General features: G+C 37.1%; 2 protein-coding genes across 12 annotated transcripts in view; one reads left to right on the forward strand and one right to left on the reverse strand.

The window, feature by feature from the left end:
• The window catches only part of GLMN (glomulin, FKBP associated protein), a 36565-nt gene extending 18241 nt beyond the window's left edge, over nucleotides 1-18324 (reverse strand). For 4 of the 8 annotated variants that reach the window (XR_004358629.1, XR_004358631.1, XR_004358630.1 and 1 more), the window contains exons 1-18: nucleotides 18209-18324; nucleotides 17946-18085; nucleotides 16636-16755; nucleotides 16053-16178; nucleotides 14731-14850; nucleotides 13877-13985; nucleotides 12522-12768; nucleotides 11947-12046; nucleotides 9860-10047; nucleotides 9332-9385; nucleotides 8501-8531; nucleotides 8056-8145; nucleotides 7443-7484; nucleotides 7286-7359; nucleotides 6883-6967; nucleotides 5575-5684; nucleotides 4417-4480; nucleotides 1065-1188 (exon numbers count right to left, since the gene is read on the reverse strand). Coding sequence is in view for 5 of the 8 variants with exons in the window: in XM_032696938.1 (XP_032552829.1) it covers nucleotides 1065-1188; nucleotides 4417-4480; nucleotides 5575-5684; nucleotides 6883-6967; nucleotides 7286-7359; nucleotides 7443-7484; nucleotides 8056-8145; nucleotides 8501-8531; nucleotides 9332-9385; nucleotides 9860-10047; nucleotides 11947-12046; nucleotides 12522-12768; nucleotides 13877-13985; nucleotides 14731-14850; nucleotides 16053-16178; nucleotides 16636-16701 (1630 nt within the window). In the remaining 3 variants the exon portion in view is untranslated. Of the gene's footprint in view, nucleotides 1-1064; nucleotides 1189-4416; nucleotides 4481-5574; nucleotides 5685-6882; nucleotides 6968-7285; nucleotides 7360-7442; nucleotides 7485-8055; nucleotides 8146-8500; nucleotides 8532-9331; nucleotides 9386-9859; nucleotides 10048-11946; nucleotides 12047-12521; nucleotides 12769-13876; nucleotides 13986-14730; nucleotides 14851-16052; nucleotides 16179-16635; nucleotides 16756-17945; nucleotides 18086-18118; nucleotides 18132-18208 lie in introns of those variants that run through there. The other 4 variants (XM_032696935.1, XM_032696939.1, XM_032696936.1 and 1 more) reach the window with 4 other exon arrangements.
• RPAP2 (RNA polymerase II associated protein 2) overlaps nucleotides 18279-25872 on the forward strand; it is a 32955-nt gene continuing 25361 nt past the window's right edge. Inside the window, exons 1-9 of one of the 4 annotated variants that reach the window (XM_032696943.1) lie at nucleotides 18296-18353; nucleotides 19172-19217; nucleotides 19312-19376; nucleotides 19999-20113; nucleotides 20779-20877; nucleotides 21829-21894; nucleotides 22887-22975; nucleotides 23982-24017; nucleotides 24866-25802. In XM_032696943.1, the coding sequence (XP_032552834.1) occupies nucleotides 20021-20113; nucleotides 20779-20877; nucleotides 21829-21894; nucleotides 22887-22975; nucleotides 23982-24017; nucleotides 24866-25802 (1320 nt within the window). In that variant the 5' untranslated portion in view covers nucleotides 18296-18353; nucleotides 19172-19217; nucleotides 19312-19376; nucleotides 19999-20020. Of the gene's footprint in view, nucleotides 18354-18522; nucleotides 18648-19171; nucleotides 19218-19311; nucleotides 19377-19998; nucleotides 20114-20778; nucleotides 20878-21828; nucleotides 21895-22886; nucleotides 22976-23981; nucleotides 24018-24865; nucleotides 25803-25872 lie in introns of those variants that run through there. The other 3 variants (XM_032696944.1, XM_032696940.1, XM_032696942.1) reach the window with 3 other exon arrangements.

A 25872-nucleotide genomic window follows, 5' to 3' on the forward strand; every position in this document is an offset into this window, starting at 1 on the left:
TCTTAAGTTTGATTTAATGAATCCAGACATGAAATACTTATTTTTATTAAGAAAAGGCTGCAGGCTTCTCTGTTTCAGACAGATTACTTGCAGCAGGCTAAACTGTAAGGACAGGTCTGAAAACTAAGGGGAAAACCTCTTACATTCAGACCATATATTTAAAATAAAACATAATTCCTACAAAGATTATACACCGGGAAAGAAAGGTAAACCATTTAAGGTCACAAGTTAGATGTCCTCTCCCGAACTCAAATCTCTTTATACTTTGTTAAAGGCTAGAGAAATGTAAGAAGGACTTAAAGAAAAAACTTCCTGATTAATTTTGAAGGATTGCCTTTAGAAAGATATACATAGGTTGCCTTCAGAAAAAAAACCCTTCTTTGCCTCATACTTGTATGGTTTACTACAGAATAGGGTAAGACTAGGGGCAAAAAGCTGTACTGACATTTTTAGTAGCAGATGCAAATTCCTTAGGCTGTCTTAATTATACTGGAGACCACAAGGAACAGAGTATCTGACATACAGAGAGATCGCCTAAAGCAGCTTCAGCTCTTGTGCCCCATGGAATGTGTCTGCTTAACCCAGAGCAGAACCTGATTCTGTGTGTCAGATTTAAAAAAAAAAAAAAAAAAAAAAAATCCAGATTGTAATGCCTCAGGCTTTAGAGAGCATTGTGTCACTTATTTCTTCTCTTGTTAACCTCCCCACACCTGGTATGAAACCTAAGGGCCATGTATTCAGAGAGACTTAGTTGCTCCTGTGGAACATTAAAATCAAAAGTATAAATGCAGAACAAGCTTTGAAGGTCTTCATGTGATGGTTCTGTTAGGTTTCCATAAGATTTACAAATGTGATGACAGATAAACAAGTTCAGATTTTCTGACCAATTATGAAATATTTTAATATCAAATATAGCAACTCCTGAATTATTATCTGAGGTTTGGAATAGCATCAACAGTTAAATAAAACATGATCTATACAGCACTCACCAATTCTTTGTTTCCAAAGGATTATCAAAGTCTCTAGATACAAACAAAACTAAGAAAAAAACCCCAACAACTAACCTTTTCTGTTTTCTTTCTTATTTTTTATTTCTGCTTCATAATGTGCTTTTGACATATTGAGTCCTACACGCAGTGGTTTTAAAAAATTCTGCTCGATCTTGGTGAGTGTGGTCCATACACCAGTCTATTCAAACAGAACAGAGGAGGTTACAAATCAGTTTTAATGAAGCATTGCAATACTAAGTTTTTGAGCACAAGTTTTTCAGCTAGTCTTTATAACAATGAATAGCATTGTGATGGATATTTAAGCTCTCCCTCTCCGTGATGTTATTTGTTGATTGGAGAATGAAGTAGTTAAAAGAAAAGGAGGGGAGGGGGAACTTGGTATGTAGGCTGATAACTACAGCAATGGAAATGCACATTTAAAGCTTGATTTTGTAAGCAAAGCTGAAGGGATCTCGATATGCTGGAGGGGATACTTAGCCACTTTCTCAGGCTGGAATCTCTACAGCAAGTAAACAGCATTTGTAGGTTCCTCTCAGATAACGAGGCAGCAAAATGGAACAAATATTTAAATTAATGTTCCACTGTATTGCAATGCTAAATTCTGATGAATATGCTCCCCAAATGTCTATATTGCATTTAAAAAGCTTTGTAGGAATGTTACTAGATATGCTACTACCACGTCCTTAGGCACAGTAGCCAAAGTGACTATGAACTTCTCCCCGGTTTGGCATGTGTGGAAAGAACAGTTCACTATAATGGCCTTCATGAAGCAAGAGATACAAGGAAAAGGTGCTCAAAACCAAGGTTGTTCAGGGTTACACAGCACAAGAGGAAAACTCCTCTGCCTGGGCACCTTACAAGCTTGTAGTTACAAAACTACTGTAGAAGGAAACAAACACACAGCAGCCTTTGTGTCCTTAGATATAGAGCCACTTATACAACTCCTTTCTTCAGGCAGTATCTACAAAGGGCACAGTAAGGACGATAAAAATAAGAATTCTCAGTGTTAAACACAGTGAGTCCACTGATGGCAGTGGAAAATTCATCAAATTTTAATATTAAATGACAAAAAGTCAACTGGTCAAGTAAGAAAAACAGTAATTACTTCCACCAGAACGTGGCTAAAAAAGGAAATAGCTTTCCGGAAAAATTTTTTAACTTGATTAATGAAATACTTGTTACACAGCAATAAAAAAATCTGAACTGACATGAAAGGAGGCGTTTTCTTTCTGCCCCACTTGCACTATATAAAGAGAGACAGGGAGGAAGTCAAGAAGAACTGACAGGGCCTTCTTGCCAGGAAACTCTCAGATGTGATGCTATTTTCTCCTCAAACTGTAGGGACATTCTTTTTGCCAGGTACTAGACAGCACTGCTAGAGCAGTTCAGAGCTACTGCCTGTCAGTTTTTATTAAGAATAAAAGAAGAATTCTCACCTTTCTCACAAAGCTATGTATTTACATGAAACTGAGTGGACCATAATAATTACTTAAATAGTAATCACTCCTTAAATATGAGAAATAGATATAGTCTATCAAGATTAACTAATAACATAAATAATAAATTGGAAATGCACCATTTTTGTTACTGTTCTGGCAATCAGTGCAAGTTACGTTTTTATTACTCAATTTAGACCAATAACATTAATAGGCACTTATAACACTTGTATACTCAGATCTAGAAGTAGTCTAAAAGTAGATTAGAAGTTTTTTCTGTATGTTAGAAAACAGAACATGACATGCTGAAATCCATTAGTCCAAACATAAAGAAAATCAAGGAACGGAGAGAGAGCAACAAAACATCTTAGGATACTTATCTACTGGTTAGAATATTCATATGACCATGATATTGCCTATTCAAGTCAAGAAAGACTTCATTGCACTTTAAAACTGAAAAGCAATTTTTCTTTAAACTGTCACTAATTTAAATTTAAATAAGTATTTTAATGCAAAAATCAAAACATTTAATACTACGGAGATAGGTGATACTTGTTCACTCCACAACATAGTGGATAAAAAGCTCCTGAATTGCAACAGAGGATTGTTGGAACATGATTTGAAAGAGTCAACAGAAGTTGCATTTCCTCTTTGAATAAGTAAATATTTGGTAGTGGAAGGCAGTCAGAAAACTAAACACAATTCCATCAGCTCTTCAGTGCTGTAGTGACACAATCAAAATCAGAGCACTTATGAACCACCTGCTATCAACCCACTTGTGAAATTCCAACAAGTTCTCCCTCAGGCATCCAGGAACACATTTGCATCAACTACAGGTGGACAGGACTGACTGTACACAAAGCCACAGATCCATCCTGAAATGCTGCACTGATCAGCTACACAGCAGCTGAGGAACAAACACTGGTAGAGAAGTGCAAAGTGTAACAACACATGTCCCTAACTGTTTCAGACAGAAAACACCAACCCAATGGAGAAGGAGGCAGGGATTACAGCTAAAGCTGCTGCTTTAAACTGAGGTAGCACAGTATTAAATGGGTAAAATACGTAAGGACAGTTTCAATTTTTTAAATATATTGCAGAGTATTTCTGAAATATCTACATTCAAACATTCACACACAGGAAATGAAGGTAAAGAGGCAGAGCTATAATAAAAACATGGGTAAACTGCAGTGGTGGGCAGTTTAGGCTGGCAGGTTACCTTTGTGCATAAAATGTTCTAGGCTGTTTCCAGTAAAGCAATGTAGCAGAAAATTAGATGGGTCTGGCCATTCCTTTTGTAACTTCAGCAGATATATCTTACAGACAAGAACTTTTTTGATGCTAATACCTCAAGAAACTTTTAATATGTACCTATCATGCACCTGCACAATTGCTGTAAATACAGAATACTGTTTTGCACAGCTAAAAACTAGTTAAATATGATTTTTTAATATTTTCTCAGAAATCCTAACAACTTCCAGCATATTGCACAAAAAGTATTTTTCCTAAAATGAATTAAATGGATCTCTTGAACTGCCAGGGTTTGTATTATTATTATTATCATCATCATCATTACTATTATTTTTATTATTCAGAAAGCCACTTGGAGCTTTTGAGGGATACCAGCAATAAGCAAGAGTAACAAATTTTTTCTCATGGGAATGCTTGATGGGTATGTGATTTTGTGGTGACACACTCTAATGTTATGGACACAGACCAGTTTATGAGGCAGAGTAAAAGGATTAAGTTTGTTTACACTCACAATATGAATGCAAACAAATTTCATCAGAATAAAATAACACATCACATATTTCCTAATTCTTTTAATTAAAAGCATCACTTCTGGCCAACTAACCATTGCAAAGAAAAATGCAAAGACCATGTTTTCTGAATCAAGGATAACGGTGTTCACGTGAATTCAGCTCTCAGGTCTCAGCTAATCAATCATTTTCAAATCCCTTAGTACTTACTTGATTATCACTTTCACAATCCTTAATGACTAAGTATCTCAGCAGATTTAGCGATGCCATAATCCTGTGAATTAAAAACATACCATTTATAATCTAGACACAGATTTATATTACAGGGACAATAACTTAAATTATTCATTAGCCAGATATCCTAAAAGTATCCCTTTGTACAGAACACTCGTCTGTTGAGCAATATAGCTTAGTCTAGAGCACCAATGCGCAGTGATGTCCATACAACAGTTCACACTTTGCAAGCAAAAACTGTCATCAGATTGGAGAAAGCTGCTGATTGTGAGGGAAAGAGTCCTCTGACGAGACAGAATCTTATCACAGAATTTGTAATATGCATCACTAGTGATCCAAAGTTGATTTGAAACTAGTGTGACAGTTTTCTTTACTACCATACTGAATTTTTACCTTTGAGTACATTTTAACTCAAATATGCTTTTTGCTTTTGTTTTTACATACTTTTTAGCAGAAATTATTTATTGCCTTTTCCAGAAAGGCAATTACAGATAATTACAGATAACTTCTGCATTTTTTAATTAGGCACATGTCCATCTGGACTCCATCACCTTACTGATTTACAAGCCCAACCACTGCTCATCATATAAGATTTGTCCTATCAGGAGATTTTCAGAGATATTTCAGTTATTTTTTTATTTCTTAATTCCAGTTGTTTACTGTTCAGGTAGATCTGTATTCCTACTCATGAGATACTGGATTCCCAGCAGCAATCTGTGAAACAGACTATAAGTTGCATCTGATAATTGTTCTTGCCTTGTATAAGACAACATACCACGTTGCTTTTATTCCTCTAACTGCTTCTGCAGAAAGCTGACAAATCAGATATTGCTCAAGAAATAATGCTTTGCTAATTAGTGTAATTTCACATCTGAAGTCTTATATCCTTCAAGGAATGGAGGAGGAAATCCTTTTTTATTGTTAAAAATCAATGTAATAGCATTGTGACATTCTTCTATGCAGAGTTCATGGAAATAAATGATCATTTCCGTTTCTAGTTCTAAAAATTTAAAATACATTAATGCTGTCACCTCATTAGTTACATGATAGCATATGTCATTATAGTAGGGCAGTTTAAAGTCTTTTTCAATGATGAAAAAAGGAGAAAAGCCTCTAACTGTCATTACAACTCACCTGTCTGAGTTTTGCAGAAGATCTGTCTCAGCACCTTCTGGAAGCGAAAGTACTAAATCTAGAAGGGAGATCAGATGATGTCCTGTAAACCACATGTTATCATACTCCTTCTGAAAAAAACAATATAAAAAGTTCAGCTGAGTGCAAAATTTAAATCTTACATAATTTAACAATAATTTGTCTAAAAAAAAAGAAAAGGAATAGAATAATAGAACACTGGAAGCCGTATTTTCTAGTTACTACCTTGTGACTGAAGTACGCAAAGCAGCCTTTCATAATCCTCCCCAATTTGTCTCTGCATGCCAAGCTGTTCTTTCTTATTTTCTCAGAAAAAATTCTCCACCACTTTAGTGTTCCATCATCAATACAGTTAACATTTGGTTACATAAACATAGCAAATTTTAGAAGGCATCCTTTTTTTTTATATTGAGGAATGCGACAATTAATTATCTTTATCAGAGACTCTTCTTCATAACAGCAATGTCACTGCGTTTTTTTAAATGTGAAATTTCAGAATACACTTTTACATATTCAATTTTAGTGCAAGCCCCTTTTGGAACAGGTTTCATCATGTTCACCCCTGCTGATTCAATATACAGGACAGAGTATCACCTAATAAATAGTAATTCACTGTCATCTGACATAATTTTGCCAGCATAAAAGATGCATACATTTACTAAATTGTCCTATTTGACAAAAGGCAGTATACTAGAGAATCAAATTTAGTCTGGAGAAGGCCCTAAGCAGTAAAAAAAAAAAAAAAAAAAAAAAGTTAATAACTTAGTTTTAATTAATTTTCCCAACTTCCCAGTATAAATGATTATAAAATGAGATATTTAAAAGGCTTTGATCTAGCTCCACCCCTTCTGATGAGTTTATCGCTTGCAAAGCACTTATAATAAAATGCTGACTGTCATCAGAAAAACCAAGAAAAAATTAATAATTCTCCCTGGACTGTAGGACTTCAACTATATTCAAAAAATTAGGAACTGTGGGGATAAAACAAAATACTGAGTAGTTCCACTTTAAGAAAGAAACACATACTTTCAGGCACAGAAAAGGTAATAATAACTTCTTAGAAAAATAAAATAAGATTATGCAATTAAAAATATAACTATAAAATCAGAATGGAAATACATATATAAAAAGCCAAGGCGATATTTTTAATATAATTTCCCAATCTTATGTTTCTTTTCAGAGTGAATTTTTTTAATGCATCACTCAAAGTTAAAGCTGTAGACGTTTTCTCAACATAACACTGATAGAATTTTGAGATGACAACTTGTTTTTTCGTGGTTACAGCCTCACCGTTAACGATAAGTGAATCTGATCTTTTATATTTTTAATAATATATCCTTCCACACCAGCATGGTTGCTTGTCTTCAGTAAACACCTTCAAACAAACAAAACAAAGATATTATCTCTTCAAAGCTTCCTATGTAGTTAGCTCAACACTTAGATGACATTATGGGCTTATTCACTAAGTGGGAGTTTTACCACAGAAAAACTGGATGACTATGTAACCTTTAAACACTGGCTTACATAAGACAGGTGATTTTATGTCAGGTAATTGAAATTTATTATTTATCAAAAAATTAACAAGTAAAATTAATATGACTTCTAGATGGAAACTCTCAGAAATCACTGTATCTATGTAATTAAACTGCACTAAGGCTGATATTACACAATCTACAGTAACTTGGATGCATACCTGAATAATGTATATTTTCCCTCAGTGTCAAACTTGTCTATGAACAACTGCAAAATACTTAAACTCTTCTTTCTCTAAAGAAAACAGAGATGTTATCAGATGGATTCTCATTAAATAAATTCAGCACTTAACCCATTCTGTAGGTAACTTTACATACCAGATGCTCCATGGGACAAAGGGTCATAATTTTCACCAAATCCTGCAATGGGACAAGGAAAACAATTTCTACTTATATACAGATTATTACATTAACACTAACTAAAACCTACTGAAGACATTAAAAAGTCAAAAAAAACCCCACACACAAAAAACAAACAAACAAAAAACCAACCACAAACGACTGCACACTTGATTATGGGAAGATTCTCATCAGAGACATTCACGTGAGATTCAGTGGTCGAAACCCCAGGGCTGATATGCAAGAATACAATCCTTGTACTGTTGGGTCCAAATCAGAACACAGTCAAGCAGCAGATGGGCAAGGAAGAGACAAAAACGAGCAAGTACCATCTTTCAACTAAGATCTGTGCCCACCTGCTTCAGTGACCTGTACATAACATACACTAAGTATATTTTAATTGTCACTGAAGCTTCATGTTGCAGCAGGTAGAAAAGACAATCAATTCTATGTAGCAAGACACTGAAGGTTTCCATTTAACAACACAGGTGTACAAAGGTTCAGTAGCATGTGCTCTCTCCAACACCAAGAGGACAGCTAGGTATTATTGGTAACCAAATTCTGAGGACTTCTGTACATTGCTTCTTATTACCTGAGGTACATTAATAAAATCTCTGAATTCTAAATAGTCATGGAGAAGGCTGTTATCTTCCATTCTCAATAAACTGCTCTCAAACAGATCCTGCAGGTGGAAAAAAAATATGGCAATTGTATGCACATATAGAAGACATTAATCTATATGCTTAACATTTCATGGCTAAAACAGCTGTAAGTACTCATTCTGATATTGAAAGTTTCCAGGAGCTGCAGTTACAGTAGTGATAATTTAAACATTTATGCAGGAGTGTAAAGTTCAAAAAATATAAGTATTTTTAACACTGAAGAATACCTAATTAAGCCTCAAAATATTTCTGGAACTGTTATCTGAACTATCATTTGTACCTCCCTTAGAAGGGGAAAAAAGAGTTTTACCATTCCTTAAATTGAAAAAAATAAACATTCTAACATTGAAAATTGAATTTAAAAAAACAACTTACAAGTCCTTTAGATAACATAGATTCTTCTGTTCTAGAAAAAAAAAGTCAAATTTAAGTTTTTAATTAAAAAGACACTGTTGATATTTCAGAAGAAATATTAGAATAGAGGTCAACAAAAACTTGTCTCTCAACAATTTTTATTCTATTTTCTGAACATAGTATCTTCATTACTCCTCTCAAAGATTTTTAGAATAAACTTGCTTATGTTAAAGTTGAACATTAGACTCTGCTCTTCAGGTCAAAATGATTCCTTTCCCCTCAATATTTATAAATGCTCAATACAGGTATTGACATGCTGATTAACAAAGAAAATGAAATGGTAAGTATTCATAAGGGGAAACTTGCTTTCTATAGCACTGCTAGAAGCTATCTGGTAACCCTGCTGCTTATAGAAGGTGAAATAATCACAATATATAGAAAAGTTCAGTTTCCTTTAGAAAGCCTGACCTTTAATCAGATTGTCTATCATGTCAGAATGCATTCAAATAAATAATATCACAATAGGCACCTTTAGTATTACAATAATTGTTACAGAAGTGCAAGTAAATATACACTAATTATTCTGCATGTGTTTAAACTACCTTAATTTTGCATTTTCCAAATAAAGTTTCTAAAAATGCTATCACAATACATGATAAAAACAATATGTAAATATTTTAGAAAACTTCTACTTCTCAGTAGAAGAAGCCATCTTGTAGTGGAACTTGCCATTTTAATGCTCAGGTTTAAAAACCTCTACTGAACTTACATGGTGTATTTGAAATTTGATTCCATGAATTACTATAAAAGATCACACCCGTTACCTAGACCTGCAAATCCCACAAACTCTACCTTTTCAGTAGCACTTCAATATGTGTCATATTGCATAGCAGAAGGTATGATGGGCTAAAAGAGAAAAATTAGGTTACATTAAACTGCATAAGCCATATATGTTTGCACATAATTAATACATTTGACAGGATTAGTATTTTTTAAAAATTAAATCATCTTTCTAAAATTTTGAAATAGACAAAAAATTGTAAGTCAAATCACTGGTAGTAACTCTTACATGAAAACCATCTATAACTATGTAATTGAACATTTAATATGCATTAATTTTCACCACATGACTAATCTTTGACAGTTTCTTTAAAAGGACAGCTCATCTAAAATTAAACTCTAATAGAGTAATCTGCAGGACTATGTTCTTTATATAAATAATATAAGCTACATAAAATATAAAGAAATAAAGGTTGACATAAAACTAATACCAGTGAAATACAGTTTTCATTCATAACTATTCACAAATAAAGTTCTCTTCTGCTCAGAAAGAATCTTCAAAGTACAGACTTACAATAAATGAGAAAGAATAGTTCTTACCTAAAAACCACCGGAAAGCATTCGATACCAAAATGCTGAACAAACATCAGATATGACAGACATGCCAAAGAATCGGCAGAATTCTTTCGCTCTATGTCTGCAAACTCCTGATTCTCCCAGCGTGGACTTTTGCCTTTATGATGTAAAAACACTAATGGTATCAATTCTCTTATATTCCACAAAATGTTCTGAAAAAGAATGATAGATTGCCTACAGTTGTCTTTAAAATACCTGCATATCAAGTAAGTTTCAAAGCTTTAACTGTATTTACAGTACATTCTCTTGTACAGTATAAATTAAAATAAATGTGATATTTATGATATATACACATATGCACACAAAAAGAACCCTGCAGGAAAAATATCCACCATTAGAAGACTGTTACTAACATAGCAAAGTGCTATTGTACGTATTACGAAGAAATAGCAAGATAAAGGTCAGCTCACTATTGCGGGGTTGCCGAAACAGAAGATTCAGGATCTCACGTTTTGGAAAACTAGGATTACACAAGAGGCCAAAGCATGACTTACTGACCTTAGTTTCAAATCCCACTACCCAATCCCATAAACACCAGACGTAAATTTCTTAAGAAAACAAAGAAAATGTTAATTCATAATTAGTATTAAACACATGGTTTCAGACTGTGCCCAAGAGAAAAGGCAGGATAAAAAGTCAGTTTTTCAGAGCACCCTTCAACTGTCTTAACTATGAGATCATCTTCTGGTAATCCCTGCCTCCTTCCTGCACATCCTGAAAGTCCTGCAATAAATGAAGTACAGGTTTCAGAAACAAGATTCTCTCTCATTGCACAACCTGACTGATCCACACAGCAGTTTCCATTCCCATGCTGAGGCATGCTGTGGGAAAAAGTGGATGTGATCATGAGGGAAAACCCAATTTTTGTTGAAAAACAACCAAAAGTTTTGTCAACTACTTTGTGTGCTTCACTTCACAATCTTAACATCTGAATATAGAATTCTGTGGAAAAAATGCTTAGATTTTTAAATACGAAATGGAGAAAAAACATAGTTGTATCACAAGGCAACTTCCAGACCTCCTCTGTGTGCATGCACATTTGCATACATATTTATGTGTGCTTTCCTCATCCCAGCTAGCTCTAGGCCTTCCTTTTGAAGCTCATCAAGCTTTAGTGTGCCATTCCCTTCCCAAGTAACATCACGACCCAGCCTCATTCAGCTGTCTTTTTCTCAACCCATGAGTTTTTCTTGCTTTTGCCCTCCAGATTCTCTTCCCCATTCTGCTGGGGGCCATAAGTGAGTGACTGGGTGGGGGCTTACCTGCCAGCTGGGGTGAAGCCACTAATTTGGATATGTGCAAGAAAGGAAATATTCTTTACCATATTCAAAACGTGAACAAAGTGCACCTCTATGTGCAGTAACTTTATTAATCACATCTAGTCCTACTTCTGAAAACATGCACATAATCTGTGTTCCAACATATGAATGGACTGTACCTGACTATCTCCTTATAAGGCTTGGGTTTGCTGCAAATTGGAATAAAATTACCTTTACCCACGTTAATCTTACTCTAATAAAATAGAGCTGCTATGTAAAACATTCAAAACCAGAGTAACTGCATTGATAGCACGGAAGGGACACGTGCTCACTGAATTTCCAGCTCTAGTCAAGCATCAATTTAGATTCTTTGATAGTCAGCTGGCACTGCACCAGGCACATCAGAGATTTCACTCTGTGCAACACTTGGATTAAAGGTAACATAGATTTTACCTTGTTGCAATACTGCAGCAAAGATGATCCTTTAGATATACTAATAAATTCATACATCATCAAGAAAAAGAAGCAGTTAGAGCAAGGTTGCAGCTGCTGATTCAGAGAGCAGTGCAACTTGTTCATCGAGGAGCAAAACTGTATATGAAGATTTGCAATTTCCACAGATGGTACCTGGAACAGTTCTAGAACTTTACCTACCTGCATTATCTTAAAGGACCAGTAAGTCACCCCACTAACCAATAAAGGAAGCAAAACGAGATCTAGAACAAACTACAGGTAATTCTGAACTAGACCACTGGTTTTGCAAACACTGTAATTAATTTTGACTGCACTTACTATAATTTCAGTTGCAAAATGCCGAAAAGGATGTTCTTCAATGCCTTCAAGTTGTTCAAGCTGAGCTGTCAATAATGGGTATTTCAGGCTTTTCATACAGCTGAAACAAAACAGGGTGAAACTAAATCAGCAATATGGTCAAAAATACAGAGTATTGTAGTGTCATTAATGACCAAGAATAAAGTCTATACTCATAAGATGCTCTATTCCTGGTATTCCAAGGAGAATTAAAAAAATCCAACATCTCCTATAGAAGCATTCCTTAGACTTCACCTCCAGACTATGATTATCCTCACTGCTGAAAATTTGAGAAGCAGAGGAATACCAAATCAGCTTCACAGCACAGCAGCTAATAGTTCTTTACCATTTCCCTGTACTAAAAAAAAATTGTTTTTACCTTTCTTCTCTCACTTCATAAATATATAAGGCCTATTTAGGGCTTCTTTTTCAAAATACCATGTTAGTGTAAGTTGACAGCATTATAAAAGGTGATTTATTTACTGCCTATGTAATAAATGCCTACCGACGATTTTGTAAAGTAATAGGAATATATCACACTGACATAAAATGCTCACAATTTTAATAATTCTTCTTTCAGCTCCATGTCATCATATTCTGATGACTTCTCCGTATTTTTAACAACTTCATTCACAAAGGGTTTAGCAAAGTCCACCACTGCATTACAACATTGACAAAGACCAAGTTTATCTTCTTGTATTTGTTGTTTTGTGTACGGTACAGGTAAGGGAGTAAGCTGATTCATGATCATGGCCAACGACAAACCCACTGAGTAGGCCTTCTTGTTCTGAAGTTTCAAAAGCACTGGGGGAAAGGAAAAAAAAAGGGGAAAAAGAACATTTTGAGACAGAAAGTTATTACTTACTTAGTGGAGGAAAACATGAAGAAAAACAGCATGACTACATAAGAAAGCACTTAGTTTCAAGGAAGAAGTTCACATGAGCAAATCCAGCAAGACAAAATATCATCAGCAAGTTTAATGTGCTGTAGTTAAAATGATCATGTATTTGCAAATAACAAATAACACATTTCAATGTTCTTCCTTTCTCCATAGCACCCTGATGAGGACTGAAAAAAATCTGCCTTTCTAGAACTGGGCTAAGTGAAATAATACTCCATTTATCTGACCTGGAAAACACGTTTATTACTTGACTGCTTTTGTGCTTGGCAAAACCAGAGACACAGAAAAACAAAGAGCTCAGTTTTTCTGCTTAGAACTGGTCTTCACCCCATGGCAGAACCAACAGAGGCACTCCCAGACTGAGGAAGCAGCACCTGAGGCTCTCCATTTTAATGGACTCAGTGCATGCTAACTGCAGACTGGCTATCCAAAAAATCACGTATGCCTCTTGTTAAATTGTCAGAGATTACTACAGTCAGAATTCAGCTTTATACACAACACTTGGTTTCATCTCACATATCGAACCAGAAACTACCACCTGCTACCTACTTAGAGGGTGTCCAAACCCAATCTTTTTAATTTTCATATGTAAGCCAGAATAATGCTTCCCCCTCACCAATAACATATTTCAGCATACTTCAACTGAAATGAAAGGTTTGTATTATAAAAATATGAAACTGTATAAAAGTTAAATAATGAAGAATTTCACAAATCCATTTAATTCTCTATTTCTGTAACAATAGTATGAGTGCTTTACACCACATTCTTGTAACTGATAAGAAATAGCTGAATTGCTTTTTCAACTGATGGTATTAATACCATCTAAAATCTTTTTCTAGCAGGCCAATATAAGCATGAAAGTTATACCTTGTGTTATTTTGTAGAACATAAGACTGTAAAGCTTGTCAGCATAGGTATATTCTGAAACCATTCCAGCAAAAGCTAAACTAAGTTAATAAATAAATGAGAAAATAATCTAATTCAGAAATTGTATGATAAGCTGAGTCTTACCTGTCTGCAAAGGCTGAAGCAATAACATGACAGTTTGACACACTTGATCTCCAGAGGTCTGCTCAATTTGCTCAAGTAAACCCAAAAACAGTTCCTTTGGATTGCACAGCTGCAAGAGAGGAACTCAAGTTAGCTAACTCAGCTAAAATTATGTCCTTTAGATGAGTTTAACTCACTGTGATATGAGAACCACACCTCCGAAGCTGAGGCTGCCCACCTCCAAATGGAGAGCCCTACCCACTGATCATGCACCATGAACTCTGAATACACTGTACCTTTAAATCGAGGTGAGAGAATAAGCTGCCAAGAGCAGCTTATCCAAGTACTGATGTAGATCCATTATGCAAATATTGTTTGAACAGAATTGTATAAATACATTTGTATATTTGGCCTTTGGTGTGCTAGCTTTGTGGATTAATGATCCAGCCTTCTTTCTGTGCAGAACTGTAACTAAATCAAACCCCTCCACCCTGTGTGTCTTTTGGCTGGGTGATATATCTCACTTTTCAGGGACAACAATACTGTATCTGTAGTAGGTAAGTGGCAGTTTTGCTGTGGCTGCTCTGACTGCAGCAGTTGGCTATCAAAAATTTTGAGTGCTATCTGCTGCCTTCTTCTGGGTAATGCTTTGTCACTGTTTTACCAAGTTACTAATTTCAGATGTATAAGATGTTAATTATCTCTGAGAACACTAAGCCTGTGTCTGCTTCAGATGAAACTGGTCCATGAGTTTAATAGTTATGGGAAATAAGAAGAACCCAGAAATATTCATGCCCTGTTTTCTTTGGAAACTGGGGGGGAAATTACGACCTCTCTCTTTCCTACTATTATTGTATTATATTTCAAAACCATACCTGTGCCAACTGATCTAGTATCCTCAGGCAGTGCTCTCGCTTATCATCTTCTTCTTTATACATGAAAATACATCTAACAAGAGGAGAGATGAGATTCCAACCCATATTCTTGATGATAACCTAAAGACCAGATTTTCAGAGAATAAACCAAAACTGTATGTCTTCTAAACCCATAAAGATTGTATATATAAAGAACAAAAGAGACAATAGATCAATCTCCTGGTTGTAACCAACACCACAGCTGTCACTGTCAGTGAGAATTTAACAACTATTACCATAAAGTTCTGTATTTGAAATACACTCTATTCTCTCCCCATACCTATAAATACAGCTGCATAATTTGTATAAGTTTTCTTCGATTTATTAACATTAACATGTCAATATATACTTCTAAATGTCTATCACAATACATTTAAAACAGGACTGAGTACATGAATTTTTCTGAAAGACTGCTTGGACAAATTATGCTTAACCTGAAGGGATTGAAATATTCAGTGGTTACTCCAAACTCACAACATTCAAAACCAGACTGCAAACCTGCTGTAACACTGCTACAATATTCCATCCCTCATATCTCTCTACAGTTTGGTATTTTGTCTCAGTTCCCCCAGTGCCCACAGACACTAATATCTCTTCAAGTACCATCAGCTTAGTTGGCTCTTACAATTTTGGCCAGTATTATTATATCCATGTGGTGGGTTGGTCCCAGAGAGCAACTAAGCACCCACCAGCTGCTGGCTCACTCTCACCCCTCGGTGGGATGGAGGCAAGAATCTTATTGCTGAGCATGATGTTATATGGTATGAAATATCTCATCAGTTTGGGTCAGCTGTCCCAGCTGTGTCCCCTCCCAACTTCCCTGTTTACTGATGGGGCAGAGTCAGAAACAGAGAAGGCCGTGATGCTGTACATGCACTGGTCAGCAATAGCTGAAACACTGGTGTGTTATCAACACTGTTTTGGTCACAAATCTAAAATACAGCCCTATACAGGCTGCCATGAAGAAAGTCAACTCCATGGCAGCCAGATCCAGTTCACCATCTGAAATCCCTGTCCTGCAAAAGAGAGACAGTGTCAGCTTCTCCTGTTTATGCTTTTGCCCTTCCTTTTCTCTTTGCGTCACTTATTGAAAAATGGTTTTGTTAAGATTACCATGATTTGGGTTCTCTACCTAAATTACAGAATTTAACACAGAGCAACTTATTAGCTATTCGTAAGTACAGCCTTGCTTCACAGTGAAAATAGCTTTCCCTTCTTAATAAGCAGTTTTATGCATTTAACTGTGTTAATGCACAACTAATAGACCGTAAGCTTAAACTCACCTTATTTTTCTCATTTTGAATTACTTCTAATAACTGAGCTGCATAGCCATCTTCTAAACATTTCTGACCTGCCACCAGAAACAGATTAAAATCTTCTCCTTTGAAATCAGCTTCTTCCAGAATTTGCTAGAAAGAAAACATTGACATTTAACTCCATGCTTATAAAAGTCAAATAAGAAAATACATGCATTCATTTCAAATTTAAATGTTGTAACTTACATACATTTTTCACATGTTAAAAAAGCTACCAAGAGTTACTACAGAAGACAAAGCAGTATTTCAACAGCACTTTTTAAGTGTAGACTACAGCATACTGTTTGGAAGATATATTTTCTACAATAACCTGCTTTTGTTCCTGGGTACAAGAACACTTCTTTCTCCAAGAAGCAGACATTATCAAGCATCTTAGGATAAGCACCACAGAGAAGTCAATGAAATATGGAGGCTGAACTTAGCTGCCCAATGAGGGTAGCTCTGCTAACAATTGTCTTTGCTTTGAGGTCATTTTGGTTTTACTTATAGTATATGAAGAGAAATGCACACTGCTTACATTTGTTACTTTTAAGGAAAGAAAACTACTTACACATCTTTGTATTATAGCTTGAAGTTCGTCAACTGCCATTATAGTTTGACTGTGTTCTTCTGGCATCAAAAACTATTATAAATTAAAGATATGTTATATCACATGAATTTAAAACAGATGCTGAAAAATAATTACATTATAAAAAAAAAGTCAAGAGAGGAACAAGAACAACCTAGACAGATATTAAGAAGACTGCACAATTAAAAAACATGGAAAAATGCATTTTTAGGAAGTGTATGCTATATTATTCTACTCCCCATATTTGCAGGAGATAGTATTACAGTCAGGAAACAACCTGCATTCTATGTACAGGGAAGTAATTCTTCAAGTATTATCTGGGTCATTTAAGAAGTTTGAAGACTTTAGCTACTACTTTAGGCACACACATTGAAAACCGCAGCTAATACAGAGAGAGTCTGCACGCCAAGTGTGGATGCTCATGACACACTACACTTCCTGTGACCAAGTTCTGAACACAGAAGCTCCTGCTCAGCCCTGACTGGAACACTTTAACCCGGCGTCTGGGATGTGCACAGCGGATGCAACCACCGTGCCAGTTTATACCAACAGTCCAATCACAATTACAAATGCAGTATCATTTATTTCTTTCTAGTGTTTACGTTGGGGTAGTTCAGTGGCCTTTTACCTCTAGGTACTATAATTCAAAACTAAAAGCAATTAAGTTAAACATTTGAGTAATATTAAGTACATACAAAGTTTTACATAGCTAGGACCACAAATTACAAATAAAATCAAGCTTGGTTATCCCATGTGATATATCATAGCAGCAGTCACAATCTTTATAGTTTCAAGTAATGCCATGGGCCTAAACTGGGTTATATGATGACTGTGAGTGTCAATTAGCCCTACACCTGGTTAATTAGCTATCTATTCATCAAAACACAGACATTTCCGCATAAGGTCCTCAACCTTTCCTCTTATGTTTGGCCTAAGCTACATCAGACACCACCTGGATAAAAATGTAGCTGGATGATTACGCAAAGAGGGCAATTCATGAAAGCTCAAAAAGCATTAATTATCTTAATAATTTCTTAATTATCCCAAGAATAAACAACTCCCCTTCTATTCTCGACGGCCTGATTTAACATTTTATGTCGTTGAAACCTATCCATTGTATCTAGCCTGTCATTTTAACTTGGTCATTACCACATACTTTACTACTACATGCTGTACTGTTCGAGCTCTTCATTTCACAGAACGGTACTAATCCTTCCAGAACAATTTTTATGTTCTTTCTAACGCGAATACTGTTGCATTTTCACCCCTGAGTAACTTCACAGGGTACTTACAGCCTTGGGACGTGCTCCGAGCACCCACCGTGCTGCTGCAGGGATTTACCGGCCCAGCTCGCAGATGGTCTCCGGCCTTAATACTTAATCCGGTTTCTAACTAAATCTTTTCGGAGGTTTCAGCGGCAAGTAGGCAGAATCTGGATCATGTGAAACGTTCTATTAATACTCACCAAACTGCCTCCCTCGGCAGTACAACACAGGGGCTGCCGGCGTCAGCTCGTAACACGCGGCTGAACTAAAAACCATGGAGCAGCCCTCACCTCAGCCCGAACCGGCCGGACCCCCGAGCTACGCGCCGCCGCCTCTCCCAGCCCGACTCCGCCCCGGGTGAGAGGTCGGCGGGCGGGGCGGCGGCGATGGCGATGATGGCGGCCGGGACGGGCCGGCCCCGCCGGCGGCGCGCAGGTGGGCTTAGCGCGCCCGCCCCCCCGCCTGGCGCCTTGGGCTCTCCCTGTGCCCTCAGGCGGGCACAGCGGCGGACTCGCCCAACTCGCTGTGCCGAGGGGAGCGGCGGGACGGCTCGGCGGGCCTCGGCCGGGCCGGGCCGGGTGCGTGGCGCGATGGGCGGCAGGACGGGCGAGGCGAGTCTGGGACCCGCCGTCCCCTCGGGCTGTGCGGGGACAGCTCGCCTCGGCCCGCGACAGCGGTGGTGCAGCGAGTTAGAGCGCTGCGTCCTGGTGTTCGAAGCATAACACGCCGGTATCTCCCCTCCCTGCTGCCCTTGTCTCAGGGGAGCGGCTGCCGAAGCCCCCGTGTCGCCGCCCCGTCAGGGGCAGGCCGGGGGGCAGCGAGGGCGGCGGTGGCAGTAGCGGCTCTGTCTGAGCTGCCGGCGCCGCACCCGGCTCGGAGCAAAACCCAGCGGTGGGACAGCCGAGAGGACAGCGGGGTGCAGGGGTAACGCTGGGCCGGAGAGCCGGGGTGCGATTTGCACAAAATAACTGTCAGAATTATTCTCCCCTTTTTGAGTATGCAGAACATGGTGAATGAATGGGAAGTATGGGAAGAGTTGCGTCTGTCTTTCCTCACACTTATGTTTAACTAGTTGCTGAATGCTTACCAGCTTACTGAAGTCACGGCCATCAAAAGCAAGTTTCTAAGCAATTGTCTTGATTATGGTTACAGTTTAGAGGTTTTAATATTTTTCAGGTTCCTGTATTTTCCAGTGTTAAAGGAAGAAAGTACACTAATTTCTATATTTCTGCATTTTTATATTTGATTTCTAGGAAGTAAGCATTCAACTGCTCCAAAGAATGAAGATGCTGCTCAAAGGTATAGTTTCTGACTAACAAAAAGCGACATTTGTGTCATTTTACCTCACTTTGAAATGGCATTCTCTGCCTTGCATGTCTTTTGTCTTTCTCAGAGTACCGTGACTACCTTCAGGAGATCAGCAGCATCATCATGCAGGCTTGTTTGGAGTGATGCTGTGTAACTTCTAACAGCATGCACATATGTGCATTGTGTAATATACTAGAAGTCTATGAATCCAACCTGCACAATTGTATTTCCTTAGTAATACTTGCTTTTTGCCATCTTAACTTCTTTGCATACCTGCCATTTATACTTATTCACATTAAAAAGCATTCAGGAAATTTACTGTAGTAGCATTTGTTTGATTTATTCCTTCTTTTACTTTGTAACCTCATGCGCAATCATGTTCCAGTCCTTTTTTCTTCCCACTCTTCTTGTCTTATCCGGCTCCTATTCTCTTGACAACACTATAAATTGTGTGTCCTAGGCTCTTTCTCCAGCCAGTTCTTGGTTTCCCTCTTACAAGAAGAGTTGGGCCACCTTGAGGGGTGTATTGCAATGCAATTAGAGTCAATAAATAGAGTCCTGACCAGAGTGGAAATAAAACAAACCAAGGTTGGAAACTCCTTTGTGGTTATAACAGAATTACTAGTCAAATTGCTTGTTGCTTTGTTTGGCCCACATAGTGTGATGCAGAAAAGCATAAGCTACTGTATTTCAGTAAAAAGATAAAGATATGACTGGAAATATGTTTATGAAAATCTGCCCTCTGTGTCATGCAGTGTCTGTTCTGTTGTAGGAAAGCAGCTCTGGAAGCTGCTATGAGAAAGAAGATTGAATTTGAGAAAAAAGCGTTGTCTATTGTTGAACAGCTCCTGGAGGAGAACATTACTGAAGAGTTCCTTCTAAATTCTGTAGGTGTTGCAAGTTTTTGTACTGTTTTGTATCTTAGTGTGCTGCTTTTTTTTCCAAAGTTCTTGGAACAATTTACTGCAGTTTAAAATAGACAAACCATTGATTGCCTCTCTCGTGAGCTCTGATGATGATTGCCTTGTTTTCAAGGGTTCTGCAGTGAAAACATGCCCTAGTTTTGCAGGACTGTATACATTTATGAATCCTCAGTCTATTATCACAGCCTTTTTATATACCTCTGTGGTTCTGGACTGGTGGGTGAAGTATAAATATTTAGGTCTACATCACATCATCTGTGAATTTAGGCAAAGTTTCTGTAAATACACCATGGTTTATCTGACAGCACAGTTTTGCTGGAACAGTATGATCATTATTCCTGTTAAGGTTATAAATAAACTGGTAAATATAAATAGAGGAAAATTATGGAAATGGATGCTACACTAGAGGCAAAATTATGAAGCTCTTGTATTTGTAAAAAGTGCCCATGTCTGTCTTCTTTCTGTTTACCCTTTTAGCATTTTTACTGTGTAGGTTTTAAATGTTGTTTATTAAACTTACTAGGTAACTTATAAAATTTAAAATACTTACTTGCTTATGAGATGTTTTGAGTACAAAAAATGACATATTTTCCAGTATCTGTTGTTGAACTATTTTCTTGTCATTTTAGGGAAAGTGTATTACTCCATCTCACTATAAAGACATCGTTGATGAACGGTCTATCATCAAACTATGTGGTTATCCTCTGTGTCAAAATAAACTGGAAAATGTAAGTTGCTTTTCATTAATGCTGTTATCACAATTTTGATTCTCTTGCATTTTCTTTTTAAACAATTAAACAAAGATTAAAATACTACCAAGTAACGGGCCAGGCATCATATCACTCCATTTCAGTATAATCCTTCTGAAGTGAGAGGCAAAATTTGATTAGAAGACAACAGTTACTATATGGTAAATCAGTTAGCATCTGCTTTGACAGTGATAAAGATCAATGAGTTATGGCTTCATGGCCTTCCTTTGTGCATGAGAAAATTTTCTAATCTTGTTCTTTTGTCAGTATAGCCACAAGTGTCTGTGAGAAGGATTGAAGTGAAAAAATAATACAATGCAGGGATATTATTATGTGAATACATATACATCTGCTGTAAAAATGTATGTCAACTGTGTAAAAATCTTAGTCAGACTTCTTTTAGCAGAACTCAGTTCAGTTAGATACCTGTGATGTAATACCAGCGGTACATGTGATTATCTGGAAAAAAAACCTACTTGAGTACAAAAAAATTTGCTGTTTTGGACTTCATACATTCACACAGAAGTTCACTTTGAAATTGTATTACATTTTACAGAAGTTCCTCTTTGGGTTTGTCTGGGTAGTGGTGGGGGTCTCTGACAGTACAGTCTCACGTGCGTATAAATAGATACAAATTAAGGAAGGACCTGTCTGTCATTGCTCAGCACTTACACCTGAGGAAAGTGTCTGCCATGGCAGCTCTGTTGTTTTATGTTCAGCACTGACTTTCTTGTAGATCTGAAGTTGTCTTCTACTGATGATGAGACCTATATGATAAATTACCATTCTTACAGGTGAGAAGGTACAACATCAGAATTGAGAGGGTGGTTGTAGTATGCAATTCAGTTAGAACATATTGCACTTAAGAATGAAGCTTTCTGTATAGTCACCATGGAAGTAACAGTTGCTGGTGAAAACATTCTGTTCTAGGTGCCAAAGCAGAAGTACAAGATTTCAACAAAAACGAACAGGGTTTATGATATCACTGAAAGAAAGGTATGATAACAAGTCTGTTTCTAGAATGTATTTAGTAGTTGCAACGTCAGAAATGCATTTTGTAACAGCATTAATATAGTGGCTTTGATTTAAAGCCAATGTGTTTGGTTCTTACAAAAACAATTTTCACGAACAGTTAGAAGGTTTTTGTGCATTTCGGTTTCTAGGTGCTGTCTTTGGTAAAACAAACCCACATACTTTCTATATTTAAACATAACATGGAAAATTTTACCTGGATAGCACTTTGAATGTGGTACAGCTGATCTGTGAAAGACATTTGTGACACGTGGTTGTATAAAAGTCATCTTTGCCAGTTCACAGGATACGCAGTCACCTACAGATGCTGGGACATTAAATTGTAAGATAAATGTTTCCAGTTACAGAACAAATTTCTTCAGTATCACTAGTATCCATTCCTTTCCTCTGTTTACAACTCCAAGATACATGAAATTCTAGGAATTGCTTTTTTAGGCAACCAGGCAAGACTCCGAGAAGAAGTGGGATGCTTTGTCTTCTTCCCTTGTGATGCAAGTGTGCAAGTCAATTTTTCAAAGATGCTGCAAAATTTTAGGTGTTCTTCCAAGTATTGCAAAAAAACAAGTTCTGTTGCTGACCAAAATTTTCCTTATTAAACACCTGAATTTTATTGCATGTCTTTTAAACTGTATGACCGTCTTGGGTTATGGCTTGTTCTTTGAACAGTTTGTTGGGGTTTTTTTAATTATTTTTATGTACTGATTTGCTTCTCAGTATGTAATGAAAAGTACAAAAAGCAGAAAAATGGGAAAAAAGAAGCTAAAAGTGGCTTTTGGGGAATGGGATAGACCTATTTGATATGTTTGGGTTTTCAGATGAATTAAAAACCTGCTCATAGTCTTGAAAAGAAATACGAATTGGTACTTAATACAGGCATAAAAACAATTACTTTTGTACCTTTCTATGAGTATTGAAGTTGGCTTTAGTCATATCTTTTTGCTTTCTTTCATTTCCAGTGCTTTTGCAGCAACTTTTGCTATAGAGCATCTAAATATTTTGAAGCTCAAATTTCTAAAAGTCCAGTGTGGATGAGAGAAGAAGAAAAGTAAGTATAATCTTATACATTCTTTGCTCTTTTTGAGAATATCACTTCTCTGTGCAAGCTGCAATGCTAATTAATTAGCTGAAGTGCATCAATGTTATTTGACTGAAGCAGAGGTAACTGATGTTAAGGTGTAAGCTTAGCACAGTGTTCCTTTTAAGTGTTGTTGCCATATGGATTACAATAATTGACACGGCTCAGTACTGCTCACATCTGCTTAGTAGACATGACCATGTTTTGATCACCCTTAGCACAGCACTTGGCATTGGTCTTCAGCTTAGACTGCGAATGCTTGCATCTGAAAGCAGACTACACCATGAAGAATTTCTTTGTCCTATCTAAATTTCAGATTGCCCATTTCACGTTGTTCCTGCAATACCCATTTTGGAACAGTGTAATGCACTCTGTTCCTAGCTTAGGAAGCATAGGCTTGCAGTAATGAGTGGAGCCAATGGGTGTCACTGTTGAACAGTAAGGACTTGCATAGAGAATGTTCTGCTGAATTCATTAGACTTTCATTCTCCAAGACACTACTTTTCATAGTCTCCTGGTTTTCAGCAAAAGGAACTAGCTGAATTTATAGGTGTGAGCCCATTTTCACAGTCATAGGAAATAGGATACTCAGCAGTGTTTTAAAATCTCCGTCATTGGAGGTTTTCAAGATTTAAACTCCATGAATTTGTGGCTGACCAAACCTGCTGCTGGTGACAGTTGCATTACAAGCAGGAGGTCAGACTAGAGCCTTCCAGAGGTCCTTTCTGACTAACATTGATGTGACTTGCTGATTGCGCTAAATGTTTTTCACTGTAACAGCCTGGTGCTGCAGGCACACGAGTCCCTCTCTGTGAACACGTGTGCAGAAACCTGCTCTCATAGCCTTGCTTTGAACAGTGGGTGTTGGGCCACAGGATCCTGAGACATCCCTTCCAAGCTCTATTTTTGTATTTATTTGTATTTCGAGAGAATTGATTTAGCAGGAAAGTCTTCATTCTGTGTCTTCTTTTTGCAGACCACCAGACATAGAGCTGCTGAAGGAGGGACAGAGGTATACTGATCAATTTTTTTTTTTTTTTTATATGCACCTATACTTAGAAATTTTAGTATCATATCAGGTGAAACGGGAATCTTTGATTTCCTGTATTATAGAAAAGACCTTATTAGAACCTACACAATGTTTTTTTTCCTTTGTGATTCTAACCCAGCATATTTGATCTGTATGATTTAGTGTACAGCTGCTCTTGGATTGTGTGTCTCAACTGAGCCCGTTGAAATCTGAAACAAAGACACTGTTTGTATTTTACATATTTTATGCCATCTATTCTTTATAAAGAAAATTGTGCCAATTACATGTGATGAAAGCTTCTGTACTTCCTAATCTAAAATGTCTGTATCAGCCAAAATGAAATCACACCACTCTGTCATCTCTCTGTACCTCCCTGTGTATTGTGACTTTTTGTTTGTTTTCTTTTGCAACCCGTGGCCATTAGGTGGCAAACTTGCATATGGTCAAACAGCTCTGCTGTCCCTCTGATTTTAGGGTACCATATTCCTATTTATTTTAACATGCCTGTCTTCATTTTAGAATTGCAATATTCATCATGCTAAGTCTGATATTATTTTACTGTCCTTAATAGTATTTTATTTACTTTTCTAACTGACAATAATCAGCTGAGAACTCCCTTCTTTAAATAGTCTCGGTACTTGTCATCTTGATTGTAGAACAGTACAAATCTAAGTTCAAGAAGACTTTTAGAAGAGCAGCTATGATTCTTAAAGCAAAAATAATTCTTCTCTAAGGGGAAAAATGCTTTGTTTATCATTCTTACATGAGAATGAAAAGCTACTGCAGGTAACATTTCTTATTTTGTTGGTGGCTTGTGTTGTCTGTTACAGTGGACAGTCTGGAGAAGAGGTGAAACTACGTGATGAAGTAATTAAAGCATCTGACATTGAAAATCCTAGGATACCTTCAGAGCCACATGAAGCTGGTTCTCATGACACAGCCAGTGAGAGCAGCAGTGATAATGAGCAAGAATTTATTTCGTCTGTCCTACCAGGAAGTCAGTCAAGTTCAGCCAATTTTACACAGCAATTGCCCAGAAAAAGCATCCTCAAAAAAAAGCATGCTCAGAAAGTCTATCCCAGCCCTAAAACTGAAGATTCAGATGTGGTAGAAGCCACTGAACAACTCTCTCATTGTAAATTAGATGCTCAGGAAGAAGTGCATGCTTGCTCTGCTCATAATGACATAACTGCACCACCTTCAAAAAATACTACTCTAGGGAAATCGAGTGCTTCACAAATCTGTGAAAATACCTGTGGATCACAAATAGTTTTTCTAGGTGTGAGCAAAAGAGGGGCAGAACATCTTAGAAGAGCACTAGCTAACTCAACAGAATATAGAAAACATGAACTGAGGAATCCAGTTAATTCCAAAGGCAGTTTACTGGAAGTGCTTAGGCGCACACTTACGGAATGGAGAACTGAGGAAACTTTAAAATTTCTCTATGGCCCAAACTATACTTCTTTGTGCTCATCAGAGTGCATAGCACCTGCCAGCCAGGAGACTGAAGAACTTGATGAGGATGACTTAGATACAGCCGATGATCTTAACGCTGTTGCTGTAAGAGAGTCTGAAAACAGCTTGAATTATTCTTTACCTTTCACAGGCCCGGGTGGAATAGTTAAGCCTGTGCCTAGTTACGAAAGGTTAAAAGAAGAAACGGAGTTCCTAGAACTCCGAGTGAAAGAGTTCTATAAAGGGAGGTGCATCTTGGCTGAAGAGGCAGCAACACATGCACAGAAAGAGGAACATCCAAGCACAGACAAAGTAAGTGTCCAGTGAAATAGTTTGGAGGCTGTGTAAAGCCTGAATAGGCCTTTGAAGAATTATTACTTTG

Source organism: Chiroxiphia lanceolata, chromosome 9 (genome assembly GCF_009829145.1).
Source record: "Chiroxiphia lanceolata isolate bChiLan1 chromosome 9, bChiLan1.pri, whole genome shotgun sequence".
NCBI classification, from domain to species: domain Eukaryota; kingdom Metazoa; phylum Chordata; class Aves; order Passeriformes; family Pipridae; genus Chiroxiphia; species Chiroxiphia lanceolata.